Source organism: Mandrillus leucophaeus, unplaced genomic scaffold (assembly GCF_000951045.1).
Source record: "Mandrillus leucophaeus isolate KB7577 unplaced genomic scaffold, Mleu.le_1.0 Scaffold743, whole genome shotgun sequence".
Taxonomy (NCBI): Eukaryota; Metazoa; Chordata; class Mammalia; order Primates; family Cercopithecidae; genus Mandrillus; species Mandrillus leucophaeus.
Window position 1 is genome coordinate 948,248 of NW_012108064.1, and position 20,776 is coordinate 969,023.

The window sequence follows — 20,776 nt, forward strand, 5'->3', positions numbered from 1 at the left end:
AGTCAACTCAGTGAAGAAAGTTTGTGTCATAAACAAAAATTGATCACCTTTTCTGTATTATTTGATTCTTAAGTTTCCAACATATATCTCTAAAAGGACTGGATTAAAACAAGGATAGTAGACAGATAGGTGGGTAGGTAGAGATAGATAGATAGATATAGATAGATAGATAGATAGATAGATAGATAGATAGATAGATAGATAGGTGATAGAGATATACATAGACTCTATTATATTCAAAATCACTGCTTAATTGCTTAGCCTAGGCTTAGGTGCTCTGGCTCTGTCTTTGATGTAAATGGTTTCTCATGAAGCTCTTTAGTTTTTTATAAAAATAAACTACTGGAAGAACTTCCTCACAAGATTTCTAGGAATATCATAACAAATCTGAATCCTTAGAGATTATATTTTTAGCTCACACTCTATAGCCCTCACAACTAAATGTCGTAGCAGCAATAGACATGAGGAAAAAAGGAAGAAAATAAATATTAGATGCAAAAATACCTAATTAAATAAAATAAGGAAAGCGAATCAACAGTGTAATTTGCTTAGGCTCCTTTTATAGTATTTAGCATGTTCGTGCAAGCTCATACCTGAAAGAGAACGAATGTGCTCACCTGTCCTTATCTGAGGTTTGTCTTTTATTTCTTTATTCTATTACTTCTTTATTTCTGAACTAACAGTTCAATTTTGATGGCACAATTTGAGTCCCAGTCTCTCTCTAGGCCCAATATTGACCCTTTGGTTTAAGAATCTCTTATCACTCACTTTTGACAGTTCCTCCTGGATAGATTCCATCTGTGAAGATAAGAGACACTTACCTCTAATACCTGCTCTGAGTCTCATGGGGCTCACCTGTACCAGGAAACCCTCTCATCTTGCCCCAAACCAACAGAAGGTGGAAATTAGAAGTGTGCTGGAGAAATTATGAAAATACAAGTACGTTGAAAAGTGTCAAAAAAAACCCACATTATATTTGGTTATGTAATCAAATAATATATAGCTCCCTATTTTTTGATATTTGAAAGCTAAGAAAATAAAGGAAAATCAGTTCAGAAAACTAACAAAAGGAAGAACAGGAAAATAGTGTAAAGTCTGTAAACCAACCTCATAAAATGGAGCAATCAATCATATATTATCATCATTTAGGGTTACCAGATTTAGCATATAAACATACAAAATACCCAATTAAATTTAAATTTCAGATTAACAACATTTTTATTAAAAATTTATGGGGGGCTAGGCATGGTGGCTCACGCCTGCAATCCCAGCACTTTGGGAGGGCAAGGCAGGTGGATTACGAGGTTAGGAGTTGGAGACCAGCCTGACCAATGTGGTGAAACCCCATCTCTACTAAAAATGCAAAAATTAGCCATGCGTGGTGGCGGGCACCTGTAGTCCCAGCTACTCGGGAGGCTGAGGCAGAACAATTGCTTGAACCTGGGAGGCGGAGGTTGCAGTGACCCAAGATCGCACCACTGCATTCCAGCCTGGGTGACAAAGAGAGACTCTGTCTCAACAACAACAACAACAAAAAGTATCCCTAAACATATTTTATCATGTTTTGTACATATTTATACTAAAAAAAGTATTGTTTATAAGAAATTCAAATTTCACTGGTATCTTGTATTACATCTGGCAATCCTGTCTTCACACTGTTTCAATATTGGGCACACTGCATATAGTTAGGATTTTGTGTGTGATAAGGCAAAGTTATAAACTCATGGGTGTTGCCAGCCTTAACTCTTTGCCTGTCATCTAAAGAAGATTTCAAATTTGCCATGTCAGTTATTCCCTCCCCCTACAGTCTGAAGAGGGTTCTAGGTTGCTAGGTTTCCATGTTTTGTGGGCATTGTGATGCAGTCAAAAGGGCTGTGAAAGAGGGGTAAGTGGAGAGGCAGAAGGCAGAAGAAAAGGGGTCAAGAAGGCAGGATCCCGTGAAGCACACCTTTCCTAAGGATTTTGACGAATGAGAATGAAGATAAACTGTGAGTTGATAGTGAAAGGGAAAGCATAAGGGATCTTAATAAGTACTTCTTAGCTTGTGTATCCATTTTAGAATATATTTAAGAAATATTTTTAAAGTTAGCTTTGGTTTCTTGATTTATCATTTGTTGATGTAGATACTATTCTGAGAGTTGTCCCTCTGGGTAAGGGATTTAAGATGTTCACATATGTTTGATATGAACATATACAGAAAAGTTCCTGGTTTCATTTGTCACAACATTTTGAGCGATGGAATCATTTTAAAGTGAAATTAACAAATTTGAAAGAAACAGAAGATAAGGTCCCTCAATTGAGGAAATTAGGATATGGTGGAGATTTCTTGCCAGTCATGAGTGCATGGGAATCAGAAGGCATATGTTGGTTGAAGCTCTTCCATCTGAGGTGAAGTGAAGTTGTGTGTTGGAGGGGTTTGTCAGCAGGTAAAGATGGGACATTTACGTAAATAAGTTTGACTGAGCTTATGAGTCATTAACGTAATTTAGTGTAAAATATTTAAAGTTTTGTTGGAAGTAATACACGTCTTTCTCCAGAGCATGTGGACATTGGAGGATACAGTATAAATAGAATACAAATAAACTACTTTCAATATAAAAAATAATCAAAACTGATTTAGAAAGATTCAAAACAGTCAGGTTCTTTTAAAACTCCATATATATCTTTTGAATTTCAACAGGTCATTATGTACAAATCTTAATCAGAAGAGAATATTTGAAAACACAACCCTGGTATTTAGAATAAAGTGTAATATTGTGCTTCCTCAGGGCCCTGATTATCAACTCAAAAGTCATTTATTTTAAGGATTTTAAACATTATAATTTTTAAAACTATCAGGCACATACATCTACATTTATCTTTGTGGAAAAATGATTTTGGTTTTCAGTATAATAAACAGTGAAATGTTCTCTCTGTGTGTGTGGGTGTGTGTGTATGTATATACATACACTGAAGCATTTTGGTTTATTTTTAATATATATTAAAATTTATATTTAATGTATATATATTTTAATGTTTATATTTAATACATATATTTATAATGCTCTATGTAAATGAAGTAGAGAACACCAAATACTTTAAAAATACCAGAAAACAGAAGAAAATAGCAGACTCGGTGGTAAGCACAGTCATTTGGCTGAGTTATTTAAAAAAAAAATGATTAAATAAGAAAGACATATGACTCTTGGCTATTTCCAAACCTATGCCCAAACATTAAATAATAAAGATTGAGAGGTTTGACAGAATACATATAACCTTCTTGTGCAATTCCAGGGAGCGTTTATCTTTTAATGAGTAATAATAACCTTAAGTGTATAGCTTTGTGATGTAATTATATTTCAGAAGGCAATAAGCTTTTAGATATCACATACATTATGTTTGTTGAAAAACCAGTCTTAACATAGTTGAATGACATAAATATATGTGATAAATATATGAGTATATTCACAATGAACACTGAATATTTCTTATATACAATCCTATTCAGAATGTAGAAGGGAACAATGAATCTCATAGTTATCCTGAAATGTGGAAGTGAAAGATTCTACCAAACAGCAGAGCATCATAGATGCTTTTCTTGGGGAAAGAAGGTGCAGGAGCTATTTTCTCCTTTCTTTTATAAAAATATCTTGATTTGTTTTCAGGGTGCATCTGACAAGCCTTAGATGACCACCAGCAACTTCAGTTGTCACCGAATTTCTGCATTTCGGCCTTACCGAGAAGCAGCCAGTCATACTATCCTCAAATTTTGTGAGTTCAATTTACTTTAGAAAGCCTCTAAAATGTAGACTCTGTTTATTGTTTTACCTTGATGCTAACTACTGATGCTGAGATGTTTATGTAGAGAGATTTTCTAATTGCCAATATTAAAAACATAAAACTCAGCAAAGCTTAGCAAGGACCCAAAAATATGCCTGTGAAATGATCAGAGTGTGTGAGGACTCTGAAGAAGAAAGTAAAACAAAAATAGACTAGAGAACGGAGAAATGAGTGTTGAGAAAAACGTATATTTAAATGTTAGAGTTTTACAATGCACGTACAAAGTAACATAAGTAAAATAAAGATAAATAAAGCAGGATAAGAAAGTATCACATAGTAACAGAAGCAAAAGAATGACATACTTAAAAGCTGGGGGGAAATGAAATGTATACCACTCCATGACTCAGAAACAGCACAAGACAGACAAAGATACAAGATAAACTTTAATTGTGATCACTATTATTGGTGTATCGGAATGCTTGTGATTTTTGGACACTGATTTTGTATCCTGAGACATTGCTGAAGTTGCTTATCGGCTTAAGGAGATTTGGGGTTGAGACAATGGGGTTTTCTAAATATGCAATCTTGTCATCTGCAAACAGAGGCAATTTGACTTCCTCTGTTCCTATTTGAATGCCCTTTCTTTCTTTCTCTTGCCTGATTGCCCTGGTCAGAACTTCCAATGCTCTGTTGAATAGGAGTGGTGAGAGAGGGTATCCTTATCTTGTGCCAGTTTTCAAATGGAATGCTTTCAGTTTTTGCCCATTCAGTATTATATTGACTATTGGTTTGTCATAAATAGCTCTTATTATTTTGAGATACGTTCCATCAATACCTAGTTTATTGAGAGTTTTTTAGCATGAAGATGTGTTGAATTTTGTCAAGGGCCTTTTCTGCATCTATTGAGACAATCCTGTGTTTTTTGTCATTGGTTCTGTTTATAGGATGGATTACCTTTATTGATTTGCGTATGTTGAACCAGCCTTGCATTCCAGGGATGAAGCCAACTTGATCATGGTGGATAAGCCTTTTGATGTGCTGCTGGATTTGGTTTGCCAGTATTTTATTGAGGATTTTTGCACCAATGTTCATCAGGGATACTGGCCTGAAATTCTGTTTTTCTGTTTTGTCTCTGCCAGGTTTTGGTATCAGGATGATGTTGGTCTCATAAAATGAGTTAGGGAGGAGTCCCTCTTTTTCTATTGTTTAGAATTGTTTCAGAAAGAATGGTACCAGCTCCTCTATGTACATCTGGTATAATTTGGCTGTGAATGTCTGGTCCTGGACTTTTTTTGGTTGATAGGCTATTAAGTACTGCCTCAATTTCAGAACTTGTTAATGGTCTGTTCAGGGATTCGACTTCTTCCTGGTTTAGATTTGGGAGGGTGTGTGTTTCCAGGAATGTATCCATTTCTTCTGGATCTTCTAGTTTATTTGTGTAGAGGTGTTTACAGTATTCTCTGATGGTAGTTTGTATTTCTGTGGGATCGGTTGTGATATTCCCTTTATCACTTTTTATTGTAGCTATTGGATTCTTTTCCTTTTCTTCTGTATTAGTCTGGCTAGCAGTCTATCTATTTTGTTGATCTTTTCAAAAAGTCAGCTCCTGGATTCATTGATTTTTTGAAGGTTTTTTTGTGTCTCTATCTCCTTCAGTTCTGCTCTGATCTTAGCTATTTCTTGTCTTCTGCTAGCTTTTGAATTTGTTTGCTCTTGCTTCTCTAATTCTTTTAATTGTGAGGTTAGGGTGCCGATTTTAGATCTTTCCTGCTTTCTCTTGTGGGTATTTAGCGCTATAAACTTCCCTCTAAACACTGCTTTAGCTGTGTCCCAGAGATTCTGGTTTGTTGTTACTTTGTTCTCATTGGTTTCAAAGAACTTACTTATTTCTGCCTTAAATTCGTTATTTACCCAGTAGTCATTCAGGATCTGGTTGTTCAGTTTCCATGTAGTTGTGCAGTTTTGAGTGAGTTTCTTAATCTTGAGTTCTAATTTGATTGCACTGTGATCTGAGAGACTGTTTGTTATGATTTCCATTCTTTTGCATTTGCTGAGGAGTGTTTTACTTCCAACTATATGTTCAATTTTAGAATAAGTGTGATATGGTGCTGAGAAGAATGTATATTCTGTTGATTTGGGGTAGAGAGTTCTGTAGAGGTCTATTAGGTCTGCTTGATACAGAGCTGAGTTCAAGTCCTGAATATCCTTGTTAATTTTCTATTATTGACAGTAGGTCACTACCTTCAATAAAAATACAATGTTTTATAGAAAAGTCATCACCCTTGAATTAATATTAAACTCTGAAAAAATAATTGAAGATTAAATTGAAGGGAATAGTGAGCATGAGATGCTAAAAGTTCAGGAGTATTGGAACAGAGAAAGCATATTGAGTGAATAGAGGAAAAAGTTGGTTAAGGGAGATGGAGTCAGATTGTAGAGGGTCTCTGAAGACTGCAATTATGAGATAAGGTTCCACGTAATTCTACATCTTTAAATCCTGCTAACTTATCCATATATTCTGCCTATGTTAGCTCATAAAAACTAGCCATGAAAAATAAAAACCACATTAGTCAATTTCTCAAACTCCACCAGATTTCTTTTCAGCCCACTTGCATTCGCCTTTCTCCACCATGGACTTCAGTTAAAATGTTCCCTGCCCATAATTCTGCTCTGAAGGAATCTGCCAAGTTGATTGTTCAAAGTCCTCTCGTAGAGCAGAATTGGAAGCACAGAGTTCGGAGTATTAGGGTACACTGAAAGCATTTGCGCAGGTAAAAGACATAAAGAAAGTAAAAAGTACGAGGAGAGAGGGGTGACAGGAGAGTGGTGAGTGTAGTTTGCCATCAGTGAAATCTGCCACTATCAGTAGTAAAGCAAGCATGAGGCAAATTTCAGCTTGACTAGTGCTGAGGCATTGAGAATGAACAGAAATTGGTGAATTTGGAAGATATTTTAATAAATGAACTCAGAATTTGAATTTCACTCATCAGCTTCCTACTTTCTTATCTACCCTACTTTCCCTTTTCATGATTCACAATTGTACTTCTTTGTACAGACATTACTTTTATTTTATTTATCTATTTTAATTATTTATTTATTTATTTATTTATTTATTTATTTATTTATTTATTTATTTTGAGATGGAATCTTGCTCTGTCACCCAGGCAGTAGTGCAATGGCATGATCTCAGCTCACTGCAACCTCTGCCTCCTGGGTTCAAGCAATTCTCCCATCTCAGTCTCCTGAGTAGCTAGGACTACCAGGCGCCCACCATTATGCCCAGCTAATTTTTGTATTTTTATAGAGACAAGGTTTCACCAGGTTGGTCAGGCTGGTCTTGAAGTTTTGACCTCAGGTGATCCGCCCGCCTCAGCCTCCCAAAGTGCTGGGATTACAGGCATGGGACACCACGCTTGGCCTAGATGTTACTTTTAAAAAGGTAGGTTTTTAAGAAAAGTAAAAATTACAGGGGAGGAACGGCTTGTACCTTATACAAATTCAACCATATCATTTTCATTTTCACATAGGTCTTAATTCTCTTTTAAATATATACACTTATAATACCTTCCTCCTATTTCAGCCCCATTTTAAATTCTCAGGTAGGTAATTCAGATCCATCTTATTCAATGAAAATTATTTATAATTCACCATCTGAAAGGAAATAATTGGGCCTTCTATCCAGAACTAAATGTGTTCTAGTGCATAGGGTATATACCTAAAATAGCCAAATGAGAGGTTATGTTGTTCCAAGTTTATTCAAATTCCATAACTAAGTTATGAGAAAACATATTTAACAGGAGGCTTACATTTGCTCTCAGTTTTCACTTTATTCTGTGGGTTTGTGACTCTGATACAATATTTATAGTTGTGAGAAGGCACAGAAATAGCACATTTACAGGCTTTTTGCCATGACCAAAGAACTGACTTCTTATAAAATGGAACATACATACATGTAGTAAATCTTTGTCTTCTTTCTCATAAATAGAACCCAGGATGAGTTCTCCTACTAAAGAAGGAAGTGATACAGATGGAAATGCTCACAAAAATTCTGAAAATGAGCCTTCTAATGACTGTACTACAGACATAGAGTCTCCATCTGCTGATCCCAATATGATCTATCAGGTAGAAACCAACTCAATAAACAGGGAGCCAGGCACAGCAACCTCCCAGGAAGATGCTGTTCCTCAAGCAGCAGCAAACACTGAGCTCGAAACAGAGATCCAAAAAGATCAACGAGAAGAAGATATAAAAGAAGAGCCTCTTCTCCTTCAGATCCCCATTCCTAGAAAACTGATCTCTCTTATGTCAGAATTAGGAAGAGGTAACTATGTGAGAATCCTCCTAGTGAAAATTGACCAAAACAAGCCCTTAAATGATAGATCAAAATCTCACTCAAAGAAAGCTGAGATGAAAGCAAACAATTGCCCTGTAAATCGCAAAATTCGTTTTCGACTTTCAACTTCGTGGAGAGTCCCATTTATTAACAATCATGAGATAAGAAGTATGATTCTCCGTCTGCTATGTGAGAGATATTTCTCTCAGGCTGAAGAATGTCAGGATACTATGTGGGTAAAGCAAAATTATATAGCATGTCTTTACCGTCCAGATAGTTTCACCCATCACGAGAGAACCGTAATATTTAGAAGGCCTTTGAGGGTGCGCTACCACCGTCCCCTCACTGAGAGAATGACATCAGGAAAATTTTGCAAATCAACTGACATGAAAGGGAAATATAGATTCCGTGCTATTGTGAGATCTGTGCTCTTTGTGTCACATGTGCAACTTCAAAGTCTTTTTAATAGAAAAGGTTTTGTGGATATATTGAGATACAACCATACCAGGAAGGTTATGATCATAAGCACCAATAATGGTTGGAAATACTTTTGTCCCATCTGTGGAAGGCTTTTTAACACTTACTTTGAATTAAGATGTCATTCATGCCGCTCTCCTGGGAATTAAGTTAAATTGGGGGTAAATTCATTTTAAAATGTAACTTCTAAAATTCATAATTTGACTATTAAAGTAAGACAAAATTGCATGAACATAAATTTTAGTATTATTAGAGGGAGAGGCAGAAAGAAACACAAACTAATAGTAATTCTCAGCAAGAAATACCTATGGCGAGAGAGGAAACCTCTGTTTATACTTTGCTTTTACAAGTACATCATTGAAATATCAGACCCGTCATCTATACTGAGTCAGCAATTGAACCAAGTAAATGTTTTCACTGTCTTAACATCAATTTTGGTAGATATAACTATTGTTAACATAAAAGACTCCAAGTTAACAGGATCCTGACTAAGAGAGCAAAGATATATTGGAGGGCCAAAGTTCTACTAGGTGTTTCCAGAGAGTCTGCTAAATGTAATATCTGAAATGTTCTCCATATATTCAATAAAAACCAATTTGAAGAGACATAGAAAGTTGTATTGTATATTTGTAATTAGATAAAAATTCCTATGTCTGGAATAAAAAGATTCAACATACTATAAATACGCAATACCTGGGTCATTTTGATGATACAAAAAAAAAAAAAAACTCATAAAAAAGCATTTGATAGAAGTGAAATAGTTTGAAGTAAAAGTGAACAAATATTAAATTGATACTGCATAACTGTAAATCTTTTTGCTTGTATAGCACATTCACCATTGCTCACAATCACCACCCAAATTTTACCTTCCCCTCCATACAACATTTACAAATGTCTACACATATTTAAGACGTTCCTTATCTTGTTCTTGCAGCTCAAACATCTATGCTTCTTTTATTTGATCTGCATACTCAAATATTAAAATTAGAATCTATAACTATACCTCATATTTTTACCATATCTTATATTTAATATGTAATGAATATAGGGATATAATATGTAATACATATGCAATGCATGAATTTTATATAATATGTATGTATTATATAATACAACTTATACTTTGAGTACCCATTGTATGTGAAGCACTATGCCAGCATAATTTTATGTGTTAGTTAATCTTTGCAACAATCTTAAATTTTTTAATTTTCATGGCATGATTAAATGTATGGAAGGAGTTTCTAGAAAATTGAATGACTTTACCAGGTCACAGAGTAAACGCATGCTATTGTCACTGCATGATATAACTGGAATTGAACAGAACACTTTTGGCACATTATGCCTTATTTAATATGTATGTATTTATATTTGAAATAGCATATAGAATTTATTTCATCCATGGATATGCTGTATTATAGAAATTCTAAACTTGAAGCAGAGGATACTTAACCTACATCTACAACAGGTCAAATTTGTTCATCTGGAGGAAAATTTGATGCTTCCAGATACCATTATTCAGTGTGAGCAATGGATTGGATTAAACAATTAAACAAAGACAATTCAAAAAACTGAATAAAATATTTCTCCATTAAAAATATATTAGACATCATTTTTTATCCCATTTGCTTTTGAATATGAAACATAATTTTACATAAATATAAGCCATCGGGTAGAAACTAACAAAAATAAAAAAGAAAAATTCTTCTTTTTTTCACTTTTCCTAACTAGGGATGAAAGAAAAATAGCACTTGCTATTTAAAAAACGGGTTTCAACACTGGCATATTACTATCCACAGAATCAATATATTTGCTGGTAAACCTCCACAGAATTTGAAAACATAATTTGAATGCAGAAAAAAAGTTAAACTCGATAGTATTTACATTTTCACTTTTTTTCAAAAATACAAAGACATCTATTTAGCTAAAACTTTAGAAATGACATATTAAAATTAGAATTAAGTCAGAATGGAGAAATTCAAAAAATGTAAACTAAACAATTCTAGATTTATCCTTCTCTAGCAGCCCACTTGAAAGATTTTCATAAGTACCAAAGTGGAGGAACCATGCTTTTACTTAAAAAAAAACATGAATAATTCAGTCCAATGTTCAAAAAAATAAAGTGTTCTATTTTTTACTTTATTTATTCATTTTTTTTTTTTTTTCCTGAGACAGAGTCTCGCTCTGTCGCCACCCAGGCTGGAGTGCAGTGGCACAATCTCGGCTCACTGTAACCTCCACCTCTTGGGTTCAAGTGATTCTCCTGCCTCAGCCTCCCTAGTAGCTGGGGTTACAGGTGGGTGCCACCACGCCTGGCTAATTTTTGTATTTTTATTAAAGACGGGGTTTCACTATGTTGGCCAGGCTGGTCTCAAACTCCTGTCCTCAAGTGATCGACCCACCTCTGCCTCCCAAAGTGCTGGGATACAGGCATGAGCCACAATGCCTGTCTCTGTGTTCTATTTTTTCTTTAATTTACAAATCAACTCAACACTTTACAGATATCTTTATTTTTTCTTAAAGATGTAGGAACAAGCATGTATATTTATGGTTATATTAATTTTCATAATTGTTTCACTTTTTAAAATAAAATATGGGTATAAGATACTTTACTTCATATTTACATAGTAACTAGCATCTAAAATATTAGCTTACTTTTAACATGACAATGACCAGAAAATGATATACTCAACACAAAGTAGAATACATTTTTTAGGAGAAATAAATTATAGAACCCTGAAGATGGCAGCCTTTTACTATTTTAATGTTCTCAATTTTTTACTGGTTAGAATTTAAAATTATATTTCGAAAGTTTATCTTACAACAAAGTTTTTTTTGATTGCCTCCTATCATTTCAGTGTCATCAGTGCATTGTATATCTCCTCATAAATTATGTTTTAGACATATTTAACCAGAACAATTTCAGGTTTATGGAAAAATCAGACTGCCTCACATGTGTGATAGTAATTTTATTCTGGCTTATGCAAGATACCTTAAAAGTTAAATTGAAAGCATGAAAAGCATTGAGGGAAATTTTCCAAAATTATGTTTAAAAAGTGAATTCCCAAACAATTTTTGATTTTATTCTCACTCTTAATGGGCCTACTTATTGTTTGATACCATTAGTTTTACATAGAGCCAATCCTGGATAATTCAATCAATAGAAATAAAGGGACAGATAGAGTAACTGTCTATGACGTGTGATTTTTGGATTCCTTGTTGCATCAGGGTTTGGGATAAAAGCCCACAAACTGTGGACTTATGCACTAAGAATCCAGCACTATAGTTATTCATATCCTATAAAACAGACTTTAATAATTAGACTTCTATTATTTAGTGTTCAAGTTTAATATACATCAATATGCGAAAATATAGTCTGTAGTTATTTGCTCAATTGTCTATTTGAAATGAAAACTATTTAGATCATTATATTAAATCAACCCATACATTTTATTAAAATGTTTGAATAGTATGACGCTAACAACTAATATTAATTTTATAAAACTTTCTTTTTTGAAACAGTAAAACTTGAGGAACCAGGCATTTACAATTTATTGTATCTAGTACCCAGCTAGGAAATAAGAACCAGTTATTGTGCACTAAAGTGATGATTAGGGTTATCTATGGATTTGATAAAGGATTATTTACTCTTCTTGTCCTTGCTGTATTCTAATTACCTGGGTTCGGGAAGAGGAAAGGAAACATCAGCCTAAACATGGTTCAGATCTGAAAATCTCCAACTTTTCTAAGACTCATTATAGCCCATGCTAGTGAATGGGCAGGTAGGTAGAGAAAATGTGTCATGTTGTTGCTACACGTCTTGTGAAGAGACACTGACAGCTTTTGATCCAGTCTTTTAATGGGTATTTGTATAGCAAACAACCTCGGAAGCTGGAGATACTGTCTCCCTGCTGGACCCAAGGGCAGAGGATAGATTTCTTTCCTAACCAGTATAATAAAGATAATGTCTCCTTCAAGGGCAAAGGTTGGGCAAGTTTGCAAGCAGCCCCCTTACATGATTGATAGTTTCCTAAGCTCTAGGTTCCTCGTGTGTGACACGAACTCACTGTGTGTAGTATTTACCTGTGCCACTCTGCGTTACCCTTATGTGACTTGAAGAGCAAGAGAAATCAATGCAAATATGAAGGTCATGCTGCCTTCTCTGCCCCTTGAGTAATCAAGTCCTTTCTCTCTGACCCAGTGTCCCATGTCTTTTGAAACTGCAGCAAGTTAACTTGTTAGCTGGCAAGCAGGATAAAATGTCAAACCTATCATCATTTTTGATATTGGAAAGAGAGCTGGGTGAATAAAATTCCATTAAACAATTTTTATTATTTTTTACTAAATGACACTTTCTATTCTTTCAATAGACTCAAACTACACCATCTTTTGAGAGCTTAACATTATTAGCTGGGATAAAGTATTTGTGTGAATGTCTAAGCACACAACTTAATGAAAGAAATACTGGGATAATTTTGAAATCTCTCATTCTCAGCTTCATGAAAGAGCCACTTCTGTGAATGGAGAAAGTTACATATCTGTCTCGCTTCTGAATCTGTGCTTATAGAATATAAACACAATAACCTTCACTAACTTATTATGAGAAAACTATCTTCTGCTAGATATTCTCATGATAACACTCGTTCCTTCTTAGTAACACCTAGAAGTACCTGACAGTCAGAATAAGAACGACACAAAAATAAAAGCAAGCAAGTGACTTGCATTATTTAACTGAGAGACACTAGGCTACTTATTAATTAATACAGAGTAGAGAAAATTAGAAGTTCAATATTGATATGTAAGTTACTAAAAGATTTCAAAACATTTGGAATTGCATGGCATTTTGGATCTTTAAGCATTTGGCTGTTTGTCCTTTCAGTTATTCCTGATGTTTTACTGGATTTTTTCAATAAAGATGCTATAATTCAAAATATCATTGCACAAATAACATAAAAAGCATGCACTATGTGAAAATTTGAAACTGTACTTATACTATAAACATTTTTAAATGATTTCACTTAGGGGGTGATTATATCAACAGACAGTATGGAGTAACAACAACAAATACATATTCTCAATATATTCTTCATAGAATAGTTATGCTGTTGAATAATCTATAGAATCTAGTCTTTATTATAAACACATATTTGTCCAGGGAAATATGAGTCATTCATTTGTCCAAATATGTATCTGATATATTTGTGTATTTATATATGTACATATACACGTACACACACATACACACATATATATGTACACACATATATACACATATATGTACACACATATATACACATATATGTACACACATATACACACATATGTACACACGTACATATATACATACACATATGTACACATATACGTACACACATATATGTACATACACACATATGTACACATATATGTACATACACACACATATATATAGAAAGAATCATATATATTTGCTTTATCTTAGACTCTGAGACAATTGATGATATTAAAAACAAACCATACAGAAATAGGCACGGCGACTCCTGTCTGTAATCTCAGCACTTTGGGAGGCTGGCAGGAGCATCATTTAAGCCCAGGAATTTGAGACCAGCATGGGAACCATAGGGAGACACAAAATAAAAAATAAAAACAAGCACCAGAGTGAGACATATAATAAAAATAAAAATATTATCTAGGGGTGGTGGCACATGCCTGTGGTCCCAGCTACTCAGAAGGCTGAGGTGGGAGGACCCCTTGATCCCAGGAGGTTGAGGCTGCAGTGAACTGTAATTGTGTCACTGCCCTCCAGCCTGGGCAACAGAGTAAGACCCCATCTCCAAAAAAAAGCATAAAAGAAATTTTCAAAAAAATCTGTTAATGAAAAGAAAAATGAGGACATGGTTTTGTAGTGGATATTATGATATGCTACTCAGATACTCTTCTTAAAAATTGAGACCCTCATTGCCCAAACATCAAGAATTGTTGCCTTCTGAATACAGTGGAATCCCTAATAATTGCTTTGAACCAAGGGAACTGTCACTCGCAAGGTTACATTTCTTTTCAGGGCCAGCACACCTCCAGTTACTGGCCAACGATAGGGTGAAAAACTTGGCCACCTTGCCTCATTTTAGAACATCTCTGAAGTGCCACCTCAACTCCAGCCCCCACCCCCAAAATTATCTAAAGACTTTTAAGTACTTTATGTTCAAACTCCCGCTATGAGTAATCCTGCTTCTTTCACATTCACAGTTGTTCTTGCCCATGGCATTTCCCTTTCCTCAAATCATACTAAAGGTAAGTCTCTACTCAGAGTCTTTTTCCTAGTGAAACTGATCTGAGACAATTTGTAACAAAGAAAAGAGGCAAGAACAATTAACAGACACAGACAGAAATAATACAACCTAACGTCAAAAATCATTAGCTTGAATGTGATTAAGAGGCATAGACAGTTGTTTTAATAAGGGTAAATCACCTGGGAAATCTGTGTTGAATGAAACAGAAGAGGAAAATGGATAATCACTAACTTTAAACATCATAGCTACAAGGTAAAAAAAAAAAAAAAAATTAAGCTATCACAGGCTTTTGCAGATGTCACTAAAGACTATTTCAGACTGAGCCTTTTGTTCTTATTTGGACATAAAATAGTGCATCCTTTACACTTGGAACACATTTAGAAAATTATATATTATATATCTGGATAGATATACACAACAGTGCGTATTTCCCAAGTACACTACATTAGAACAACTTGGGTATCAGGGAATATATATATACACACACACACACACACACACACACACACACACATACACACACATATATCAGATTCACTGTTCCTCACAAGAAAGAAGAAATTACAGAAAGTTTCCCCTCACAAAATTTCCCTCCCAGAAATTATTCTCTACATCCCTCATCCATGTTAGGTATGAAATTGGACAGACTTTCTAGCAATTTAAAAATTACCCATGATACTGTTTCTTCATCTTTTTTTCAGTCTTTTTTTCTTATCTATATTGTATCTCTTTCCTGAAAATGAGTTACAAATAAAAGAGTACCCTAAAAATCCCCCAGCTTTGTGGAGGAAATGGCAGATGTAACTTGAAGCTTCAATTTTCTAGTCCTATATATGTAATCCTAATATATTTAATTATTAAATCTAAACTTTAGAAGGAAAAGTAATTAGCTTTACTGAGTCTTTGATAAATGTATAACACTGTCAGGCACTTTAAAAAATAGTATTTGCCAAATTCAATGAATTGCGTTTACCACCCAAGACGTCTGCCATATCCAAGTAACACTTGTATTATGTACATAATGATTTTATTTAAATTGATTTTTTAAAAATTAAATAAATGTACCATAGACATGAGTGGATAAAAATACTATATATGTATATATAGTCTAAAGTATATATTTGTATATATAATCATATATATATATATATATAAAATTTAGATAGGACAACGGCCTCTGAGAAAAGAGTTGCACTCAAAGTTTGAAAGTAGTAACTAACAACTTCAGGGATGGCAAGATATCTGGGTATTGACATGCTGATCCACAAATTTAGGAGCCAAGATCAATAGTCAGCAAGAAAAGGGTACAAACATGGGTGCCTACATGAACCTACGATACACTACAACTTATAGAGAAAAAAGAAACTCCAGTTTAAGAGGAAAAATATTGTTGGAGGATAGAAGCATAAATTGATAGAAGGGAAGAGATTGGACATCTGCAACTGACAGAGTCTTTTAAGAGTATTACAGAGAGAAGTTTTACTTATTATACAATAAGGCTACATGTAAAGAAAAAGTAGGGGCTATGTGAAATGGGAGGACACTAGGAAGGTATGTATGGGTTGAAGTTGAGAGGTAAAGAGTGTGTAACAGTACCGGTCTATGGACTAAGATAAACACAACCTTAGGGAATATTTTGGCTGAGGGAGAAATTTAGTTTGGAGAAGAATATGTAGAATTAGCTATTGAATGATTAAGGAAAACGTTAACACTGCCTTAGCTATGTTCCAGATGTTCTGGTGTGTTGTATCTTTCTTCTCATTAGTTTCAAAGAATTTTTGATTTTTGCCTTAATTTTGTTGTTTACCCAAAAGTCATTCAGGAGCAGGTTGTTTAATTTTCATGTAATTATATGACTTTGAGTAATTTACTTAGTATTGATTTCCATTTTTATTTTGCTATGATCTGGGAGTAAGGTTGGTATTATTTTAGTTTTTTTGAATTTGCTAAAGATTGTTTTATATCTGACTGGGTGGTTGATTTTTTAGAGTATATGAAATGGTCAGATGAGAAGAATATATATTCTGTTGTTTCTGGGTGGAGTGTTCTGTAAATGTCTATTCGGTCTATTTGGCCAAGCGTCAAGTTCAGTTAATAAGTATCTTTGTTAGTTTTCTTCCTTGATTAGCTCCCTAATACTGCCAGTGGGGTGTTGAAGTCTCCTACTATTATTGTGTGGTTATCCAAGTCTCTTTGTAGGTCTCCAAGAACTTGCTTTATGAATATGGGTACTGCTGTATTAGGTGCATATATATTTCAGATAGTTAGGTCTTCTTGTTGGATTGATCCATTTACCATTATGTAATAACCTTCTTTGTCCTTTTTGATCTTTATAGGTTTAAAGTCTGTTTTGTCTGAAACTAAAATAGCAACCCTTGCTTTTTTCTGTTTTCTGTGTGGTAGAATTTCTCCATCCCCACATTATGGGTGTCATTGCCTATAAGATAAATCTCTTGAAGACAGCATACTATTGGGTCTTGCTGCTTTATTAAACTTGCCACACTCTGTCATTTAATTGGGATATTTAGCATGTTTACATTCTAAGTTAGTATTGATATATATAAATTTGATCCTATCATCATGTTGTTAGCTGGTTATTATGCAGATTGCTTATATGGTTGTTTAATAGTGTCACTGGTCTATGTACTTAAGGATGTTTTTGCAGTGTCTGGTAATAGTTTTTCCTGTCCATGTTTAGCACTCCCTTCAGGACCACTTGTAAGGCAAGTCTGGTGGTAATAAAATCCTTTAGTATTTGCTTTTCTGAATAAGATCTGATTTCTCCTTCACTTATGAAGATTAGTTTGGCTGGATATGGAATTCTTAGTTGGAAATTCTTCTCTTTAAAGATCCTGAATATAGGCCCCCAAATCTCTTCTGCCCTCTAAGGTTTCTGCTAAAGGGTCCACTGTTAGGCTAAAGGGGTTCCCTTTGAAGGTGGCTCGCCCATTCTCTCTGGCTATCTTTAACATTGTCTTCTTTCATTTCAACCTTGGGAAAACTAATGAATATGTGTCTTGTGTAGTATTCCACAGGGGTTCTCTGCATTTCCTGAATTTGACTGTTGGTCTCTCTAGTGAATTTGGGGAAATTTTCATAAATGATATCATGAAATATGTTTTCTAAATTGCTGGGTTACTCCCAGTCTTTCTCAGAGATGCCAAGGAGATGTGGAGTTAGTCTTTAAATAATCCCATATTTATCAGAGGTTTTGTTCCTTCTTCTTTATTGTCTTTTATTTTTGCCTGACTGAGTTAGTTTAGAGAGCTGGTCTTCAAGTTCCAGATTCCTTTTCAGTTTCATCAGATCAGAGCCCTATTTCATGTCACATGCAAAACATCAAATAAAAATGGATTATAGACTTAAATCTAAGACCTCAAACTATGATGTTACCGAAATAAAGCATCGGGGAAACTCTCCAAAACATTGGACAGGTAAAATATTTCTTGAGAAATACCCCACAAGCATGGGCCATCAAAGCAAAAAATGAACAAATGAAATAATGTCAATTTTAAAAAACTACAGCAAAACAAAAATAACATTTAACAAAGTGGGGAGACAACCCACAGCATGGGAGAAAATATTTGCAAACCACCCATCTGACAAGGGATTAATAACCACAATATATAGGAAGATCATATAGGAAAAAAAAATTATGGCCGTGTGTAATCCCAGCACTTTGGGAGGCTGAGGTGGGTGGATCACCTGTAGTCAGGAGTTCGAGACCAGCCTGTCCAACATGGTGAAACCCCATCTCTACTAAAAATACAAACATTAGCTGGGCATGCTGGCCATCGCCTGTATTCCCATTTACTTGGGAGGCTGAGGCTGGAGAATTGCTTGAACCCAGGAAGTGGAGGTTGCAGTCAGCAGAGATTATGCCATTGCACTCCAGCTGGGTGACAAGAGAGAAACGCCATCTGAAATAATAATAATAATAGTCTGATTACGAAATGGGCAAAACATCATAATAGACATTTCTCAAAAGAAGACACACTAATGGAAAACAGGTATATGAAAACGTGTTCAACATCATTGATCATCAGAGAAATGTGAATCAAAACCACAGTGAGAGATCATCTCACTCCAGTTAAAGTTGCTTTATCTGTAAAACGGGCAATAACAAATGCTAACAAGGATGTGGAGAAAACAGAAGCTTCACACACTGTTGGTGGGAATGTAAATTAATTCAACCACTATGTAGAATACTTCGGAGATTCCCCTACAATCTAGAAGTAGAGCTACTATATGACACAGCAACCTTACTGCTAGATACTTACCCAAAAGAAAGGAAATCAGTATATCAAAGAGATATCTGCACTCCCATGTTTATTGCAGCCCTGTTCACAATAGCCAAGATTTTGGAAGCAACCTAAGTACTCCTTAACAGAAGAATGGAAAAAGAAAATATGGTATATATACACAGTGGACTAATATTTAGCTGCAAAAAAGAATGAGATCTTGTGATTTGCGACAATATACATAAAACTAAAAGTCATATTGTTCAGTGAAATAAGCCAGGCACAGAAAGACAGACGTCCTATGTTCTCACTTATTTGTGGGAGCTAAAAATTAAAACAAGGAAACACATGGCGATAGAGATTTGAAGGATGTTCAAAAGAGGCTAGAAAGGTAGTGTGTGGGGGAAGTGGTAACAGTTAATGAGTAGAAAAAATATAGAGAGCTAGTATTTGCTAGCAGAACAGGACAAGTATAGTCAAATATAATTTAATTGTACATTTAAGTATAACTAAAAGTTATAATTGAATTGCTTATAACACAAAAGATAAGTGGTTGATGTAATGGATATCCCATTTACCCTGATATAATTATTACACATTTCATATCTATATCAAACTATCTCAAGTAACACATAAATATATACACCTATTATGTGCCCACGAAAATGTAAAAATAAAAATTAAAATAATGATGTTTGCAGATTAATCTTTTCAGGGTGGTTTACTAGGGACATGGGATGCCAGTTCTCTTCAGAAAGATCAAAATTACTGGCAAATGGGCATGTTCTGAACAGAAAGCTTAGTGAAGAGAGCCAGGACTCTTTGGAATGCCCATGAGAAGAAGTTGGGGTACAGAGGAGGAAGGCAGCAAGAGTCTGGTAGAGATTAATCTCTGAGGAACTCAGGGCCCTGTGGAAAATGTGGGTGAGAGTGATTGATTCCCTCACCCCTCTGACAATCTGCTGACTGCCAAACTGTTGAGACACCCTTTTGCTCTTGTGATCCAAGGCAATGCTATCAGTGACAATTTGGGTACTTCTTGGGGACAGAGAAGTAGGTGGCCAGTTTCTGAAGGCATGCCCACCTCAAAACCAAACTGAGATGGTGGGTACCATATGGGTTATACACTCATGATGGACCTCTGTCCTGCTCAAAGATTCTCTGCCCTTGAGTCACTGCAACACCATGTCCCCCCCAAACATAGCTTAGAGCTTACTCCAACTGTGGAAACACAAGGGATCAGGGGGTCCACAGAAAACTGTGGGACCCCAGAAAACAGGAGACCTAACTCCTGTTATGGTTCACCCATAAGGAGGAATGAACTCATCTACCAAAGCCCTCTTGGGACAAGGAAATGCAGGTACAGTGCCAATCACTGAAGAGGGCAACACTGACACCCAGGAACAGATGTGAAGAGAGTCACCTCCCTCTTCCACTTCCCATATATTGGTGTTTTTTGCACCTTTTGCAGTAGCTCTATCCACACTGTAAGTAAGCCTGCTCCACTGAGGCTTACACAAAGTGCAGGCTCCAACTGTCCCTCCCTACACAGAGCGATTCCATCCTGGCAACAGGGGACAAACAAGTCAGAAAATGTGCTGCCCTAAATGTACAAGAACAGAAATTATAACAAACTGTCTCTCAGACCACAGTGCAATCAAACTAGAACTCAGGACTAAGAAACTCAATCAAAACCGCTC

The 20,776-nt window shown here is 35.2% G+C and overlaps 1 protein-coding gene across 2 annotated transcripts; it reads left to right on the forward strand.

The window, feature by feature from the left end:
• The first annotated feature begins 7,752 nt into the window (after positions 1 to 7,752).
• On the forward strand, positions 7,753 to 9,172 carry CPXCR1 (CPX chromosome region, candidate 1). 2 transcript variants are annotated; one of them, XM_011966109.1, is made up of 2 exons: positions 7,753 to 8,059; positions 8,120 to 9,172. In XM_011966109.1, the coding sequence occupies exons 1-2, from the start codon at positions 7,753 to 7,755 to the stop codon at positions 8,716 to 8,718; spliced, it is 906 nt and encodes a 301-aa protein (XP_011821499.1). In that variant the 3' UTR covers positions 8,719 to 9,172. The 2 variants fall into 2 exon arrangements, with proteins under 2 accessions (XP_011821499.1, XP_011821498.1); XM_011966108.1 differs by having other exon boundaries at positions 7,753 to 9,172.
• Positions 9,173 to 20,776: the final 11,604 nt, after the last annotated feature.

What these genes read in the sequence shown, in the direction of transcription:
- CPXCR1 (XM_011966108.1), top strand. Translation starts at nt 7,753, where the DNA reads ATGAGTTCTCCTACTAAAGAAGGAAGTGATACAGATGGAAATGCTCAC.